The sequence below is a fragment of the Gigantopelta aegis genome, chromosome 15, assembly GCF_016097555.1.
Source record: "Gigantopelta aegis isolate Gae_Host chromosome 15, Gae_host_genome, whole genome shotgun sequence".
Taxonomy (NCBI): domain Eukaryota; kingdom Metazoa; phylum Mollusca; class Gastropoda; order Neomphalida; family Peltospiridae; genus Gigantopelta; species Gigantopelta aegis.
This window is the reverse complement of record NC_054713.1, coordinates 24,252,626-24,271,914: the sequence shown is the minus strand read 5'-3', so window position 1 is coordinate 24,271,914 and position 19,289 is coordinate 24,252,626. Positions and strand designations below refer to the sequence as shown.

Below are 19,289 nucleotides of genomic sequence, written 5' to 3'. Positions count from 1 at the left end.
AGGTCAGATAGAAGACAGTGTGTGAAACAATTGGTTTTTAAACCCACATGTTTTATGGATGTGAAATTATTCCCAATCTGCATACTATATAGTTTTAAGACCAAGTATGCCAACAAATAAAAAAATTAATATGCCACTTTTCTCTTTTTTTAATCCCCCCAAAATGCAAGAAAAAAATCCACTAATAACCCCTGTAAAAGGCCACACCCAAGTTTAGATCCATTGCCAGGACAGTCGCTCTTCAAGAAATAAGGACATTGCAGAAAATTGCAATTTCCTCTCAAAACCTTTTATCAATGTGACGGTCTCCTTGTATAATATATTCACCTCTGTTTTTTTAAAATTAAAATACAGTGAAACACCTAAACTACACCCTCGGTAAACTGGACATTTTTCATGGTTCCTTTTTTAAATATGGTAAGGAACCAAACCTTTCTAAACCTAATATCCCTTAAAACCATTACATTCATTTTTTTATAGGCTTGCAAAATGCCAGCTGCACTTCAAAATCTTATGGTCTGGATGACATACAACCCACCAGTCACTTCGTACACAAGACAATCCAATTATAACACATAGTTAATACTTATCTGTACATGAAGTTAATTTATTTCAAAAAGATTGTACAGCTCAAATTTAACATACTTCAAAATGAAAAGATACAACTTGGGTTTATTCTAGTACTATAGGTAGTTACAACAGATGGGCATGCTTACCTTGTAAATAAAATGCTGAGCTACCATATCTTAAAATCATTGTAGTAACGTCATGGCCTACAATGGTTTTACGATTTTTTAAATTATCAGGTTATACATGTACAAATACGTATGTGTGCATACACACAACACATGCACCTCTCTTGGACAACAAAAAAATGTCAACTAGTGCATATTACAAGCTAAACATGATATTTGTAACTTTTGACAAATCCACTATTCATGTAGTGATCTCGATAAACCTTTTTTAAATAGCTTAATAAATCATACGCCATAAAAACTACATTTAGGAGATAACTATATACGTTTTTAGATTTGCAAAATTTAATGTTATTCCCTATTTGATGCCTACAAATATCATTTCTGACTGAAGGCATTAGCATTAGCTTTTGGTAAAACATGACATAATTCCGGCCATCAAACAGACAATAACCCACAAATCTAATAATTCCATATGGTTATGTCCATTGTAAATTGTAGTGTTTTCCCACAAAACTACATGTACCGTAGTTATTATCAACTGAATACCTGGTATTTTATAAATAAAGATTTGGCTAAAATCTAACCATAGACCTGTGAACAGTTAACTTGGCCTGTCCCACTTTCTAATGACACCTCTAGATTTGCAGGTGTTTCTGTCTCCTTTATGCCTGCTAAACCATGTAATTAACCAATCACATTACACAACATACTCACCATCGCTTTACAATTATTCCTTCCAATTGGAACAATAGTTAAAAGTTTCACATTTTTACAGCAGAAATTAAATTTAAAGAGTGATCATGTGTTGTATTATAGACTAATCATTTATCTTCCAAGGTGCTGGTTATGTAAAATAAGAGATCACAGGTTGAATTTAATAACCCTGGTTACTTTTCTAAGCTGAACAATAATACAGATTGTAAATTTATTGAATTTTATATTTACATGTACTGTGAATGCCTTCAGTCCAGCATGTCTTTGTTACATGTGGTAAGAAAACCTGATGTTATTCTTACAAAGCATTTCGTATCAAACTGTTTTTAACCAATACAAACAATAAGATTAGATACCAAAACACCAACATTTTAATTTAAACATATGCACTGAATTATAACATTTATCTGTAAAATACATAAAATACAAATTTAAGCAAGTGTACCTTATTTGGAAACACAAATTTACAATAAGCATATCTTCTGTTCTGGTAAATTATTAGTCTCCGCAGGGCTTCTAGATTATGGTAGCCCCACTCCCATGGCTGTTATATTCAATGTTGGGCTAGTAAATAACTACTATTGTCATGCCCGACGGCTAGTGAAAACAAAGTCAAATGTTGCAGTTAAGTCGATTTTGTCACTCTACACCATGTTAATCTGATTATTACTATTATTTAGTAAAATTGTATTAACTTAAAAGTAAAGTAGGGCTAGTGAATTTTTTAATCATGGCTAGTAAATTTTTAAAATTACTGATCCCATGGCTAGTGGATTTTATAAAAATTCTAGATGCCCAGTATTAGAAAATCTATTTTTCCAATGTCATTACACAAAATTACCTGCAACAGAATTTCTGTGCATTGTTTTGAAATGAAAATATGCTAACAGTAGACACAATTTCACGTATAAACATCAAAGGCATGTTTAGAAGGATGAGTGTTTGCAGTGACATGTTGTGCCAAACATTCAATAAATGTAATGAGATAGAGGAGTCAATCAATCTCAAATGAACCACTTCTTAAGGTTGTCCACACTTGAAATTTATATAAAATAATTCTCGGTCATCCATAGGAATAAATTAGAAATTTGGGCTCTATATTCCAAGTAGTTTTTAAGAAAAGGTTGTTTTGCTAACCGTGGTATGCGTTAAATTGAGATCGAAAATGGCCATTATCATTTTTATGCTATATTTGAAGTCCCATTAAATGAGGAAATAATGTACACAGACGTGAAATTTTCTATGAGCACGAAGATGATTTTAAAATGCCATTTTATTTTACAAGTCGCCATTTTCGAGATATTAAAACACGGTTTTACATTCATTACCATACACACATTAAACTTTTTTTCCCGGTCAAGTCCACCCTAGTTGCTATATAAATCTTAAATATTACACCTATATGATGATTAATTATGGAACATCCTTTTGAAATCAGGGGGAAAAAAGTAGTTTTGGTGCCAATTTCAATGGGAAAAAACCCGTACTGTAGGTATTCTTTAAAAATCCTGAAAATGGTCTCAATTTATGGTATGTAGTTTATTATGTGTACCAAATTCCATTATCCATATAGAAGTCCTTCTTGGGAAATTATGCATAATTTTCTCATTAACTACTTGGAATACAGGGCCCATATTTCAGATTTAATCGTGTAGATAATTGGGGAATATTTGGTACAAATTTGAAGCAAGTCTGAAATCAAAGTGTGTGGGGCATTTGCTGATGTGAAATGGAATGACCCAGAAGGCAATAGTACAAATCAAAGTTTTGTTAGTGTTTGTCCTGGACAAACCACTGCATGATTCGTACTTAATTAATCAAGGTACTCTAGTTTACATGTTTTTGTGGCTCCTAACAAACTAAGACAAAAAGACAAACCAGTTTATCCTAGTAGCACATACTACAGGCCCCGCAGTGATGTGTACATTTATTTTCCCCAGGTAATTTTTCCTGTCCCCGAGGAGGTTGCAAAATATATATCCTGGGAAGGAGGTCTGCTGTTATTTGTGTTACAGGCCCTGCGGAGCCGGCTCTATAAAAAGACTAAGCATTATTACTAAGGGGCCATTTACAAATGTCATCATTTTTACAAGTGTATGAAGAGTACTACTTTTCATTATCCCTCTCCCCAACAGTATTGATTTTGCAAGGGATCTTTTTTTATTCCATTCAAAGGCATACACTGGCATTAATGCCTCACTAAAACCAGCTTACAGTTTGTACTTTTATGAAAATGCTCATGATTGTTAACAGCCCCATAACAGATCATCAGATTAAACTGAGTGTGCTTAAGCTACGCTTAACACATAACAGGATAAGAAAATTACTACATATAGTAATAAAACATCTGGATTTTGAGCGTCTGTTAAAAAACAATGACAGGATCATTTTTCTAGTGTTGTTAAAACAACAATTCCTACAAAATTGAGGTGTGTTTGATCCATGATTTTAGAACATCGAACCGCTAGTGAGCTAACCGTGCAGCCATCAAGCCAGGTGTGGTTGAATTGTTCTTGTACTTGTTCAGTGTGTCAAACACTTTAAGCTTAGTGGTGTACGTTTCCACTCGGAAGTCAAATACAATGCCCAGAATGATGTTCAGCGCCGACATGTCATAATGATGACACCCCGAGTAGCGAAACAATGGTTTTCGGAAATGATTGCAACCAACATTTTGTGCCCCAGTGGGACTGATACAATCTTCTAACAATGCACATTTCACCCACGGCAACATCAGTTTCTCATGGATGCTTTTGGTGTTGTATATGATCAGATGACTAGCTTCAATTGCTCTGTGAAAATAAAACTCCTCTTGTTTTGTTTTAAAATACTGAAACATCTTGGGATGAGTGAGAGATGATGTGGAGTCTACTATGGTCCAAGCAACAAGTCCCACTTTTTTAGCCTGGTCAATGAGGCTCTGGTTTAGACCTGAACTAGCAAAATATTGGGAAGTATCTGTCCAGATTACTGCACCAAAGTCATTGAGAATTTTCTATAGGAAAAAAAACAACAGAAAAAGAAGACCATTAATAAGCAATGTTATAATACTTATAGGAAGTTAAAGGTGCTATGTCAAAGTTGCAATAAAGGTACTTCACGTCAAAAATATTTTTTAATTTTTGGTTTGAAACATAAAAGGTTATACCTTCAGCTATATGTCTATAAAAATTATAACCAAATAATTCCATTTATTAGTAGAAATAAAATTATTGTAGGGGGGATCTTTAGTGTGTCACATGCATTAACTAGTGATATCACGTTTTTTTGCATACACATTCAACAAACGATATGATTGACAAAAGAAACAAAGTCAAGGCTTTAGATTTAACTAATTTGGGCACAACAGAGACTTTTGTCTTTTCTGAGTGCAGGAAGGCCGGTTTAGTTCAGTACTGTCATAACATTAACATCTGCTGTACAGTAACTTGTCAATTTTCAAAAATGCACTTCCAGTTATTTTAACCTAATCAAAGTTTAACACATTTCAGTGGTTTTGAGGCAATATATTTTGAGGTCAGCATGTTTGTACTTAATTTGGGGGTGTGATTATGTATTTTGGGTACAATGTTTATTGCCCAGACTTTGATGCTATCTAATGCCCTGACAGATGGTGGCTCTTGTCGTCCAGTGCAAGATTTTCTAAAATTATTATTATACTAAAAAATTATTAAAGAAAAGAAACAATTGCTGTGGTTTGGAAAATCACTTTCTGGCAACATTTGCATTATAAGAAAAAAAATAAAAATGAAGTTGCTTAGCAGACACATTTCAGTCATATCATAACAGAAATAAGAATACCATTATAAGATTTAAAGTAAATTTACTTTTTTTTTTCAATGTTTCATCAGTGACTTGCCCCATCTACATGTTAACACCAAAAGGTTTTAATAACTTTGATCCGTAAGTTATGAAATATGAAAAAAAATATTGTCTTCTCTTCCTTGATATCCTGGTGCTTCTGAAGCAAAAAGAGATTAAAAATTAATTTACATTTACGGTAAGAAAATGTTATTTTAAAAGCGTCCTCAACATCGTGTTGCAGATGGGATATTTTAAAATAAAATGTTCTTAAATGTAAATTTGTTTTTAATCTCTGCAACTTTTTTTTTCCTTTTCACAAAGTCCAATATCTTTGTTAATACACTTTTAAGGCACACTATTTTTGACTATATGAGTATACTGAATTATTCCAGATGTTATAGAGTTGCAACAAAAGAAAAACAGGTGTCTTTTCATTTGAAAATAAATATAAACAGCAAATCAGTAAAAGTGGACAGTCATAGCATGCTCTATGCCTACACACCCCCTCCATAAAACTAAATCCTCAAAACATAGTAGGTTGTCAGCATTTAATCAAGGAATCAAATGTCCATTACCCGTTATAATATAATATAATCCACCAATAACATGATTTCCAAATTGGTCTGATGTTCACAGGTAATGGAAATGAAAATGTGTTCCCATTTAAAACTTAAAATCCGGGGCTTGAAGCTGTGACACATAATTTGAAAATTTACAAAATATTTGCTGTACATGTAAATGTATGTAATTTGAGTATTTTTCATTACATGCACTTTACAATTTTCAATTATTCATAAATACATGTACATGTAGCCATGAACAGACCGACATGTAAAATAAAAGATGACACCAATCTATAGATAAATTCTGGAATTACCTGAATGCAGATTGGTCTATAGCTTTTACTCTCCAGGTATTGCACATGAGATGGCAACTTGTCAAACCTTAGTAATCGTACTGAGCAGTGCCATGTGCTATTGCACTGTTTTCCTAGCTGTCAAATGAGAAAGAAAATACATAAGTGATGCAAAGTGAGTGACCATTAATTAAGCTACTTCACTATTATCTGTACAGGGCGGGATTTAGCTCAGTCAGCTGATTGCTCGCTTGCAGTGCTTGTGTCACAGGATTAAACCTCTTCTATGGATGGATCCATTCACCTGATTGGGTTTTTTCTCCTTCCAACCAGTGCACTACAACTGGTCAAAGGCCATGGTATGTGTTTTCCTGTCTGTGTGGGAAAGTGCATATAAAAGATCCCTTGCTGCATTAGGAAAAGTGTAGCGGGTTTCCTCTGATGACTACAAATCAGAATTACCAAATGCTTGACATCCAATAGCCGATGATGAATAAAACAATGTGCTCTAGTAGTGTTGTTAAACAAAACAAATTAGCAATGTCGGGATCCTAAAACAAACAATCCACAAATTCAATGCCTGGACAATAAATCAAAATCATACTTGAAGGTGACCAGAAGTCTTATTGCATAATTTTTACCTACACATAAAACTGTTCAGTTGTGTGAATTACACATATCACAAATCCATTTAGGCTATCCAACATTTTTGTACACATGGAAATCTCTTACCTCACACCGAAAAATTAAAAATCCTTCTCCTTTCCTGTTTATTTCACAATGCAATGGAAGTGACGAGTATAATGTGGTCCTTAACAATAGCGTAAACAGGACTTTATGTAAGGCAGGCAAATATTCAATGCAGGCCTCTGCATGGTGTTTTTTTTAGATGCTCTGAAACCTGGCCTCTATATTCAAGGATTTACAGTATATATATATGTACATTGTATATCTAAGTTGTAACTAGTGAATAATCTAACCATACTACATACTACAGTTCTATACTGCATACTACAGTTCTATACTACACTGACATCCAAAGATATTTTAAACAAATTTATTTATTTCACAAATGATAGAGTATTTTCAAGTGTCCAAGATCAGTCTAGAATTTGTTTTTGAAATGGTTACAAACTTTTTTATGTATGGGTTTACCATGTAACAAACTGTTACTGGTAATTTATGTGAATTTAAAATTGTGTTTACAAACAGACATGTGAAAAATTATTGGAAACATTTATACAAATAAGAACGAATTATGAATATTATATTCATGGCTCACCCTGGAACAAAAATACCTGAAGCTAAAAAATATTGGCAAATGGGATTTTTATTAGCCATGATGAAAATGTTTTAGCCAAAATTGTTTTGCGTAGTACAGTAAATTATTTATATTTGAATATGAAAATGCATCTTTTTTAGCTAATTATGTACAAACTGGAATAAATCTGAAGGACAAAACCATATTTCCTGATCAAAATCAAAGACAGCAATGGGGTAGGGGCAGTTAATATATTACTTTGATTTTTCAGTGGTGTGTGTGTGGGGGGGGGGGGGGGGGGGGATGCACTATCTTCAAAATTGGAGGCCACTGCCCCCTGTAAACACCTATCTCTATTTCTAAGGCCTATGGCATTAAATCTAACAAACATATGGGGGTGGGTGGATGTTAATGGATGGTGTTGTTTTTACTTTTCTTTCTTCTTCCTTGTTTTTCCAAATAAAAATTTGTGAGCTAATACTTTTTCCAAAGAGAGCTCATTATTTCTTTAAAATAGCATTCTTTGTTGGTTTGAATTGCTTTATTATTATTATCATCATCATTATTATAAAGTAACCCATCAATTTCTCACCCCACCAATTTCGTAATTTGCTGTTGATTTCAGCACCGGGAAATACCTAGACTAAGAATGCTGACATGTTAGTACAACTATTCCCCGATGATTAATAAAGTAATGTACTCCAGTGGTGTCATTAAACAAACCAAACTTTAACAACTATTCCATTGACATCAGGTGTTTTTGAAAGAAAAAAAAAGATAATGAAATTTATGGTCTATTTAAAATCAAGCTAACTTTTGAGATGTCACCTCAGTCTTACAAATATAACATAACACCGGTATTTCGACACTTTGACAGTGGTGGTTTATTTTGTATTGAAAAATAATATATACTTATTGCTGGCTTACTGGCATGGATATTATTACAGAACATTGTGACGCATCCGCAAAAATCAGGTATGTTTTGTTTCTTCAGTTCCGAGACTAATTCCTGACGTGACACATTATAAGTATTACATAACCACCAGCTCGCCAGAGGGCATATTCACTGGGATGGTACAAAATGGCTGCACCCGTAATATATAATAGCCATCATATTTAACTGTTTTATTAATTAACTATAAGATTATACTTGTTGATATTAAGCAATAATGTGCATTATATATCATTGAATATGCAAACCAGTCCAAAAGCCTTACTTTAGTATTCCTTTAAGAAAGTTATTCTTGACTAATAAGGGGTTAATACTTTTCGAAAAAAATTCAACCCACTTCTGTGTACAATGTAAGTAAATACAGATACACATGTACATGAATCAAATTAATACCAGTACACCTCAGCGATTTGTAACACATTAATACCCACATTAATTACAAAACTATATTTTACAAAACTAAGCTCACCATTATCTTTTGGCTCTTTGATAAGCCCAAATCAAAAATAACCATGTGACTGGATGGAAGATGTTTTTGGACAGATCTCATCAAGTGTACTGATTCCTCAAATTTTCCTGGCTCCACAGCGGTAGCAATTACTGGCATGTTAGCACTGCTGTCAGTGTTTTCCTCAGTCAATTGCTTGGTGAAACCTAAAGCATGTAGGTACAGTGGATCAACCGTGAGTTCCCGTACATCTTCAATGTTCGACGGCAGATACTTGATGTTGTTGATCTGTTTGTGTGTCTTGCTTACCATGACACGGAAACTTGACGATGGGTAGCTAAAGAGCCACAGTGAAACACTGGTTGCTGCGATGAACAACAGAATGATGTAAAAGTTTTTAGTCTTCATTTGGTCGATCACAGAATGTCCCTTCATGGACAGTGTGAATGTTAAAAAGGAAACACCACAAATGTGTGCTCAGATACATGTATATTATGACTTAACAGTTTTGCTGGATGTCATTTGCTCAGATTTACCATCTTGCTACGAAATAGCTTGGAAATGTCAAAGACACCATTGTGACCGTTTTGGAGGCCTGTGTTTGGTTTATGGAGTCTACTCAACTCATCACCACAACACATCACACATCTTTCATCTGGCAAAATCTGAAAAATAGAACACAAATTAAAAACACTTGGCAAATATCAAAAGGTAAATATTTCAAGTTGAATTTACGAAAATAGATCACTGCACAATTCTTTTAATTATTCTTATTAAAGAGTTAACAAAATAAGATCTGTGCATGTGGCTGGACATATCTGCCTACAGTAAATCACTATATACTACAAATACAGCTGTTTAAAAGTTATATAGGACTAAGGCCATAATAAAACAAATGCTATAATCCTATACTTTTAGGCAATTATGTTTTTCAAAATGTGGGCAGCTATGAAATTTTATATTTTATGTTCATGACGTTGAAAATACTATTAATTTTGTAAGGTTAGAGAGTATCTAACATTATTTGCTTACGTCATACGGAGTACATTCGGGGGTTCTCACCCCAGGCCTGTAATGGTGGATGCACTTTATAAAAGTTACTATCAACAAATGTTTCCTCTTTTATTGTGTTCATATATGTTGCAAGGACTCAGAACCTAAGCCCAAATGAACCTAACACAATACATTCAGGATCAATTACTAGGACAATTTTTTAAGAAGAGGGGGGGGGGGGGGGGGGGGGGGCCATTTATTTTTGGGGTAGGTATTTGGGGATGAAAATCTATGATTTATTTTATCATAAAGTCCAAGAGATAAATATCTTTCAAAAATTTGGTCCTGCAGGTCTACAAATTGAGTTATTAATGAGCTGAATATAGTAGCCAATTAAGTTGGCAGACAATAGACCTCTTTCACATTCCCATTGCGCATGTGCGCGAAGAGTACCGTCTCTTGCCGAATTGGATGGTATCGAGGCTATATACAAATTGGGGGGCTTGACCAACAGTTGTCATGAGCGTCGCGAGTAGCTTCGTAGGAGCTGTGAATCTCTAGCGACTAACATACATATTTTATATAAGATGTTAAAATGGCTGCGAAAAACGATCTACTAAAGTTTACATTGGAATAGTTTAAGACCAAAAGCAGTGAAACATTAATTTAGATGAAGTCTCTGGAGCCGCCTGTCAAGGGTATTTTAACAACGCAAAATTAAAAGATTCATACATAAAATTAACTTTAGTGGAATGTGTTTTTTACTTTTAACAATTAGAATTACAGTTAAATACTCACACGGATTTCCAGTGAAGTTTAATACTCCACATGTATCAGTATTTAAAATTTAAGAAAAAATATGCCTTCCCTTCCCCTTAAAAAACCCCCCAACAAAACCCCTAACTCACATAGACCTTTATCACAGCTCTATTTTCCCCTTATCGTTTCATTAAAAAGACAGTCGTACAACTACTAATCAATGTTACATGTCTAACCACAAATTATTTATTTATGTATTTATTTATTTACTTATTTATTTATCTTATTTTATTTATTATTTTATTTTATTTTATTTTCACTATCATTTATATCAGATAATACAACTTCACTTGAAATAATATGATATTTACGAAGTTTTAAAACATATATGAGCTGTCACACGCGAAAACCTACGTCGTCAGAAACCGAGTAAACGCGGCTCAAAGTTTGACATCACATGTAAACACGGAAGTAAAAGCTGACATGCTGTTTGCGTTGTTTGTTTTGAAGAATTTAGAAGATGACAACTTCTTCTTTACATGAAGATCAGTTTGAAGTAAAGATATATTTGTATGTACAATAGTGTTTGGTTACTATTTTGTATTTTGTATCAGAACATTGGTCAAGATCGTTAGCGATACCATCAGCACTTTGATACACATTTACAAGTATAGGGAGAAGTCCTATATATCGGTATGGTATGCAAGTATCACATGTTTTTATAACGTACACGATTATACATAACAAAGTGCAGCAACCTTTCCAGAGTGGTAGATCCATGCAACCCGATACAAACCTAATTTGATGTTTGGTCTAACTTATGATAGTGTATATAATTTCTGGCCCGTACATGATTCGCAGGGGGGGGGTTTAATCGAAATTTCATGTAAATGGAACTCATCAAACGCGAGCGCCAAAGGAGCGGAGCCATAGACAGGGTGTGTGTGTGTGTGTGTCCCCAGATATATATATATATATATATAACCCCTTGCCAAACAATGAGATGATGCCGGTTACACTTGAGAATAATACACAAACTTTTGTTGTGAAATATACGTAACAAGTTGCATTAAGTTGTGGAATGCATGTAAAATGCCCTGGTCACAGAGCCACGACAAGAAACAGTTTGTTTTCAGTCGTACCAATGTATTTATAATAAATGATACATGGCATACTTCTCACATCCCACAAACAGATAGCATACACGACGTCCTTTGATGGATCACTGGTTGGGACAGAAAATAATCAAACGGGCCCACTGAGGAGGATCGAACTTTCAGCAAATGGAACCTCAGACAGACGCACTCGTTACGTTATCCAGATAATTTGGGGACAAGGACTTTTATATGTAAAATCCAAATTTTGTTTTCATTTGAGCGGAACTCTCAATCCCGATCCCCACTGGCTACGGGCCTGACATGGTACTTAATGTTTGCTTCAAACATTCAAATTAAGTACCTTATGACTGCGCATAATAAACCCTCATAAGTTTATAATAAAGAGACCATCCTGAATTTGTAGCTATATTATCAAGCTGTCGGCTAGTCTAATCCGTTATAAATAAAACTTACACCTTTCTTAGGTATATGCAATAGTTACATTTCTGACCATTCTCAGGTCGGTAGCAACCAAGAAGTCAGCCCCCCTTTTATAAACCCGGTTTAAAATATGGCTTTTGCCCCCCCCCCCCCCCCCCCCCAAACTAGACTGTGTCCCTCCACTACAGATTGTGCCAACTCCAGATATCGTTCCTACGGGCCTGATTCTAATGTTTTATATACTATAGCTCAACTTTCATATGTATCATTTAATTTTATTCCAAATACCGAACAAAATTTTAATCCCGACAAAAATCCTGAATGTATTTATATTTAAATTATGTTAAATACCATAAATATCTGCATACATACACGTGCACACACATTAATATTATTTCAGCCCATATCCGATATTTATTGCGTACGAATCCGAACAGATGGTTTGTTGGGCGTTAACAACAAAATATTTTTTTATTTTGTGATAAGCAATAATTCATAAATGTCTCCAGTAAGTCTTGTTGGATGTCAACAGACTTTTCTGGTTACCTACTGATAGAATAATTAATCATGGAGATATTCACATTCCTGTTGTGTGGCCTCCCATTATCTATGCCCCCAACTTGTCCACAGGTCTATTTTTGCGAGTTCGCGGTTTGCGTCCTCGAGTTACCCCGCAACGGGCACAATGCGCAGTGGAATGTGAAAGGGGTCTATTCAAGCAGTCAGAAGCGGTAACTACCAGAATATAGTGCACCCTTAGGACCCAAATACACTGGGTCTGGGTTTGGCGAGTGTGGCACAGACGTCTAGGTCTGTAACTGTAACGTGTTATCAATATATTAATGTGTTCAAACTTTACATAAATTTACTTTTATAAACATCAGCATAAAGTATAAGAAATCCACATGTACTTTTCCTGTTGTTTATTAAGTAAAATGAATGAGTAATGTTCGGACAGTGTGCAGCTGCCAGTCGGGCAGTGTGAAAATCTAGTGCATGTTCTATGTCTGTTGCCAGATCTGTAGTTGATATCAGATCTGTTGTTTTGTCAGTACAGACGGGTGTGTTTTGTCACATTCGATTCAATGCCAGGGTCGAAAATTAGCAGTCACCCGGTCGCCTGTTATTGGCTAGGGGCTACTAAGAATTTTACAAAAATAGTCCATTGGGCGACCATCGATACTAAGGTCTGGCGAGTATGGTGGTACCAGTTGAAAAAGAAACTCACTGAAACTGACTCGAATGTGACAAAACACACAAACTACAGATCTGGCAGCAGAAGACATAGAACATGTTTTATGTTTTGACAGCGCCAGACTCAGCTTCTGTGATATTGGGCCGGTTCTTTCTAAAAAAATTATAAAGCTCAAAACACATTGCAGACACTGCATTAATTTTTTAAAATCTTGAATAGAATAGAAAAGATGTTTAACGACATGAAAAATACATCGGATATTGGATGTCAAAATATGGCATTAATATCTTGAAGCCATCGGCTTATTGAAGTGGACTTGATAATCCACTTTTGGACAATTGTTATTCAATGTTATGGTAAAAATGAATCATATTTAATTAGCTTATATTATTCTGGGACCAAATCAAAATCTATCTTGTAGTTTTAACTCACACTAACACTAGAGCATGCACGCATATAAATATAACAATGGAATGTTCCATTACTACAGGGATTATTCGAAAGGTCAGTTAATTGACTGTTGTTGTTAGTATTGTTTTAAGTTTAAGCGATTTGGATTAAATTAGAACAGATCAGATCTAAAGTCTCAACACCAATTGACAATACAATACAATAACTTTATTTCCATGTTCATATATGAATAATAAAAACATAGTCTGGTTGACCAGCAAAAATAAAGTACATAAAATATTAATTGCGAACATCAAAAAACTAAACTACAACTCTATCTAATAAAGTACATGTAGTGTAACAGATTCTATTGTCTTTTGTCTGATCTTCGGTAAATTAAAATAAATATTATTAAGTGGCAGGGGGTCTAGTTAGCAGAGTAGTTTGTGCTGTGTCCAAATCTGAGCAGAGTTGTGTGACTGTAATGAGTTGTGTTTTAGGGTAGTTGATGATATAATAACATTTTTTGTATTTATTTAGTGTTTGGAATATTGGGAATTCTTGTGAGAGTGTAATAAAATATTTTCTTCTGTTCGTTTCTAGTTGTTTGCGGTCCACGAGAAAATGTGTTTCGTCTTCCACGGTCTCTTTGCAAAGCTTGCAGAGTCGGTCTTTTCTGAAAATATTGCGATACCTGCCTCTTTCGATTTCGAGGCGGTGTGCACATATTCTAAGTCTTTTAATTTTTTGTTAAAGTATTGCCTGTAGCTGTGTTGTAGTTTTTCAGTTACTAGTGTGTTGAGTGTTTTCTTGTTCTTTGGTGTAGTGCTAATAGCTGTTATGTCGATGCAGTTTTTCTTAAGCATGTTTGCGGTCTAGTTGTGAAAGCTGGGTTTTTTTTATTGTTATCGAGTAGCTTGCTGTATTGAGCTGCATCAAGTAGAAGTGTGCTTCTTGAGGTATATTTTGTAGGTGTGCCCAGTAGTTTATAATTATTATTTTTTATTTCATTTATTAGTGGATATCTGCCTAGTTCACTTTTACATGCAATATTGGTTGTGTTTCTTCCTTACCTGTAAGATGAATTTGCTAAATTTTATATGTACTTTTTCGAGTTCCGATTCTAAAATGTCTAGTAGTTTATTGTAGTTTATTAAGTTTCCATTAGTGTTAATGGTACAGCCCAAATAGATATATGTGTGTGTCTGTTCGATTTGCTCCATGCCCGTACTGAAATGCTACATGTTTTGGTTTCCCTTTCTGGATAACCATGGAATTTGTCTTTATCAAGTTGACTGATAAGTGCCATTGTTGGCTATATGCGTGGAGTTCGTCTAACGCTTTTTGTAGATCTTGTTGACTCTGATACAAGTACTAGGTCATCTGCCCATAATAAGGCTGGTAGGCTCTGGGTTTGTAGCCTGTTACTGGCTCCCACCGAGAGTAAGTTTTAAAGACTCAATGGGTAGGTGACAGACCACTACACCTTCTTCTCTGTCACTAACCACCAACAGCTAACAACTTAACCCACTGTCCTGGACAGACAGCCTAGATTGCTGAGATGTGTACCCTCAGGGCTCGAACGTATGAATTTATCACCCAAGACAATTAAAAAAACAAATTGCCGACGGCAATTTTGAGTACGGTATGCTGATGGCATTTTTTTTAAACTGACTTTTGCAGCAAATAAACTTCTTCAGTTTATGTCAATAAACTTCAATAAACAAGAATTTATGATAAATGGAATCATGGACTACTAGCATAAGTTAACATTTAACTGAACCTGTTTTTTCTGAGACAACATTGCGACCAATTACGACCAATTAAATCTGCAATTGAGGTTAAAATATCAGACATGAGTTAGTGGACACAAAAGACAGAATGCCAAATAAGTCATTTTTTCAGTCAGAGATAGCTGAAATGATAAAAATAAAATATATTGATTGCTAAAATAATATAAGAACGTATTGTAGGCTAGTACAATTGTGGAGGTTGGCGTGTGCCAGTATTTTGAATAGAAAAAACTGTCGAATACTTTATTCATTTGGACTGGCACTATACTCCTGTCTGACGTCAAATACCGTTACATCGATAATTTTAGAGTTGCTCGATTTAAAAAAATCCACATTTTAATCACTAATACCTACACTACAGAAAGATAGCACCCGCATTCTGCTAAGCTTCGGCCAACTCTGACGCAGGTATTCACAAGCTTGCTGACCTATATTGTTATGTAGAGTCACATGATCGGTGGGAATCTTTGACTACCGTTTGGTTAAAAAGAAATTATATAGCTTTGTCTCCGACTGTAAGGGCTAATAACTGTCCAAATGTCTGTCTAGCTCTCTTACAGTCAAGAGTACTCTGGCTAGCAAAAATGTGGCATTATCTCTTGCGGTACATAGTGGTTATAATAGTCCAAATGTCTGTCTAGTATTCGAATGGACGTGTACTCTGGACAGTCAACCTCAGTGTATACCTCAGTCTGATACATCTGCTCGGCTGATAATATCCGAGATATATCAGACTAATGAAGGGCCCATTTCACTAAACATTGTAACTTTACGTCTGCTAAGTACTAGCAGTTATTCTGGTTATGTGTTTACACGTGTTTGGCATCAATTTCACGTAAAAAATTACACCATTACCCAGGCATCGAAATAAATTGATAACGGTCGTTCAGGTTACCGAGAGGTTACCACATGTAAAAAAAAAGTTGACTGTAGTTTCATTTCCTAACATAAACCAATGCATTCCGGACTTCAGCGTTTCATTTTCTCGTAAGGAATTGCATTGACGTTCGCACGCACTTGTGTTGTTGCAAGCAATTATAGTCATTCCTAGTTTAAGCAGCGTCCACTAGATGAATTTACTTCCGCGTTTCATTTTCTCATACGAAATTGCACTGATGTTTGTGTGCACTTGTGCAATTGCAAAGCAATTTCGGCAATCCGTGTTTTCATTTACTTCCGGATTTCATTTCTCGTACTGATGTTCACGCGCACCGATACAATTTCAGAACGTCCACGCTAAAAGTACGGTAGTAGTAACAGGAATTAAATTCTAACTTTCATATAGTTGTGGTAACCTATAGGTTACCAGGCTATATTTTGTGGTAACCTGTAAATGGGTTACCAGACAAAATGCTTATTTTGATGCCTGATTACCATGATTACAGAAGCTGGAGTATTTTAAAGACAAGTTGAAAAGAAAATTAAATATATGTACTTCTAACTATATTGCCACTATATTTGTTGAACTAGGTTTACAATGTTTTGTGAAATTGGGCCCAGTATCATAATGATGTTTAGTCTGAAGGGACGTAGAATGTGTGGTTCTTTTCTTAAGAAAAGTATTGACGTAACTAGCCCGAGTACTCCGACTGTAAAAGAGCTAGATGGAACTTTTGACATAAATACGCTCTCATTACAGTCAGAGACCAAGCTAGGTAATTTTTTGGCAATAGCCGACCACTAAAAAGTAGTCAACGATTTGGCAAGAGCTCCACCCATTCCCCCCATCATTTATAATAGTTTAGGGTTAGGGTTAGGGTTAGGGTTAGGGTTAGGGTTAGGGATAGAGTTAGGGTTAGGGCCCCATGCCCCACTTTTCTATATATACCCCATCAAAAAATCCCTCTTTAGATCGATAACTAATGGGGGGAACGGGCGGTACACTTTCCAAAGATTTCCATTCTAATACCACAACAATCCTGTTTGACGTCAAATACATATAATTTTACATTGATCATTTAAAGTTCCTTGATTTAAAAAAATCAGATATTAATCACTAATACACACACTACAGAAAGAAACCCGACAGCACCCACATTCAGCTAAGCTTCGGTGTGTATTAGTAATTAATATCTGATTTTTTTTTAAATCAAGGAACTCAAAAATGTTCGATGTAGGCCTAAATGTATTTGATGTCACTCAAACATAGGATTGTTGTGGTATTACTACAGCGAAAATTACTACTTTTTGGTGGTCGGCGATTTCCAAAAAATTACATAGCTTGGTCTCTGACTGTAATGAGAGCGTATTTATGTCCAAATGTCCGTCCAGCTCTCTTGCAGAGTACTCGGGCTATGACATAACGTGCCCCGTGCACTAAACGATGTTGGGTCTACATCGGAAACTGTTCTGCATTAGTACACATTTAAATACTAGGACCTGTGATAAATCTTATATATAAAAAAAACCTTATATTCAGATACCAATATATGTAACCGAAAATTTAAAAGATTTTGAAAAATCATAAACAATAATGCACAATAAAAAAATAATATTGAAGTACAAAAGAAAGAACAGTCACCAACACCTGAATATTTCCGATTAAGTTTACGAGCATGCGCATCACAGCATTAAATCAAAGGTGAGTGTTCGAGTGTTCTTCCGTCGGTAGTCTGCTAAGCGTAGTCGCCACCGCTGTATCAACTTTAGTAAAGTTAACATTATTTTCTGAAACTTATGTTACACTAGGTAATGTATTTTCCTCATATTCAGTTATTAACAATATTTTTGTTTATTTATTTTTATAACAGTTTATTCATATATTTTTTTGGCAATTTTGAAGATGCCAATTTTTCGTCTGCTAGCGCTAACTTCAATCACATCAATGCCAATGTCAATGCCAATGTCATGGTAGAGTCGTTTCGGCCCATGTTCGACCCCAGGCGTTTCAGCCTCAAACCGTTTCGATCCTATGTATAATATTTAAAGTAGTATTGTTTGTAATTGCTACATAATGTATGATTAAGTAGTTGGCGTATCCAGGACAACTTTTATTATACCTTCTAAAACCTGCCTCATGCGAACACTCGGCCTTTGCTTCTTTCCTCAGCAGTGGTACAAGGTAGGAGAGTAATTGTTCGTAGTTAACAATTTGGTTCGGACAATAGCAAATATTAAAATAAAACTTTATTATATACAGTCATGTTACATTAGTCTGCGCGGCATATATATAGTCTGTGCGGCATATAAGTCTGTGCATCTTTACGTCATGTTATTTCCGTAAACAAGCGTTTGGGTGTTTGTAAACAAACAAACAAACAGCGTTTTATTTTATTTTTAAAACAACTAGTGAAATCATCAAATCCTGACAGTGAACGTACATTTATACTTGAAAAATAACAATTTCATTGAATAATCACTGAATTAATTTGTTTAAGGACATAGTTTTGTCAACACGATCAAACAGCGTTTCTGGCCACCTATCATTCAAGCTGTAAGCACTTACTAATTTCTACTCACACAAGCTTAGTTAAAAAAATCTTTTATATACATTCCATTGTTACAGCAATTTATGGATTTATAAATGAAATAAAAGTTACTGATTAGAGTAGACATCCAAGTAGAATTTTAATTTCCCTCCGAGTGACACTAAAGCTGATCAAAATGGCTGTTATCTGCTGTACAGATGTAGATCACATAGATAATAACACGCGCAAATCTAAAAACTCCATATGGTTATCTCCTAATTATGTGACATGATGCCAGTCAGTAAATACAATGGGGTGCCACTAATATCGACCTCACTGCCACAGTTTGATATAACTAATTCAACTTTAACTTATCAATACTAGCATGTTTATTGTTCCGCTGAAATTTGCTGATAAAAAAAAATATATATTTATCGATAAATTTTTCCTAAAATATTCACACAAATGCTTAGGTGTGCAG

The 19,289-nt window shown here is 34.8% G+C and overlaps 1 protein-coding gene across 3 annotated transcripts; it reads right to left on the bottom strand.

Annotated features, from left to right (window-relative positions):
- Positions 1 to 579: 579 nt before the first annotated feature.
- LOC121390232 lies at positions 580 to 17,960 on the bottom strand. Of its 3 annotated transcripts, none has more exons than XM_041522006.1 (4): positions 17,927 to 17,960; positions 8,755 to 9,398; positions 6,094 to 6,210; positions 580 to 4,407 (listed from the first exon to the last, which is right to left on the bottom strand). In XM_041522006.1, the coding sequence occupies exons 2-4, from the start codon at positions 9,166 to 9,168 to the stop codon at positions 3,877 to 3,879; spliced, it is 1,062 nt and encodes a 353-aa protein (XP_041377940.1). In that variant the 5' UTR covers positions 9,169 to 9,398; positions 17,927 to 17,960; the 3' UTR covers positions 580 to 3,876. The 3 variants fall into 3 exon arrangements, with proteins under 3 accessions (XP_041377940.1, XP_041377941.1, XP_041377939.1); XM_041522007.1 differs by having other exon boundaries at positions 17,905 to 17,933; XM_041522005.1 differs by lacking the exon at positions 17,927 to 17,960 and adding an exon at positions 15,756 to 16,606.
- Between the last annotated feature and the right edge of the window lie 1,329 nt (positions 17,961 to 19,289).

Bases quoted from the DNA above. Each gene is read 5' to 3' on its own strand.
- LOC121390232 (XM_041522006.1), bottom strand. From the start codon at position 9,168: ATGAAGGGACATTCTGTGATCGACCAAATGAAGACTAAAAACTTTTAC. The intron at 6,211-8,754 runs GTGAGCTTAGTT...CTCATTTGACAG, and splicing joins CAAAGAGCCAAAAGATAATG to CTAGGAAAACAGTGCAATAG. The intron at 4,408-6,093 runs GTAATTCCAGAA...TTTTTCCTATAG, and splicing joins ATAGACCAATCTGCATTCAG to AAAATTCTCAATGACTTTGG.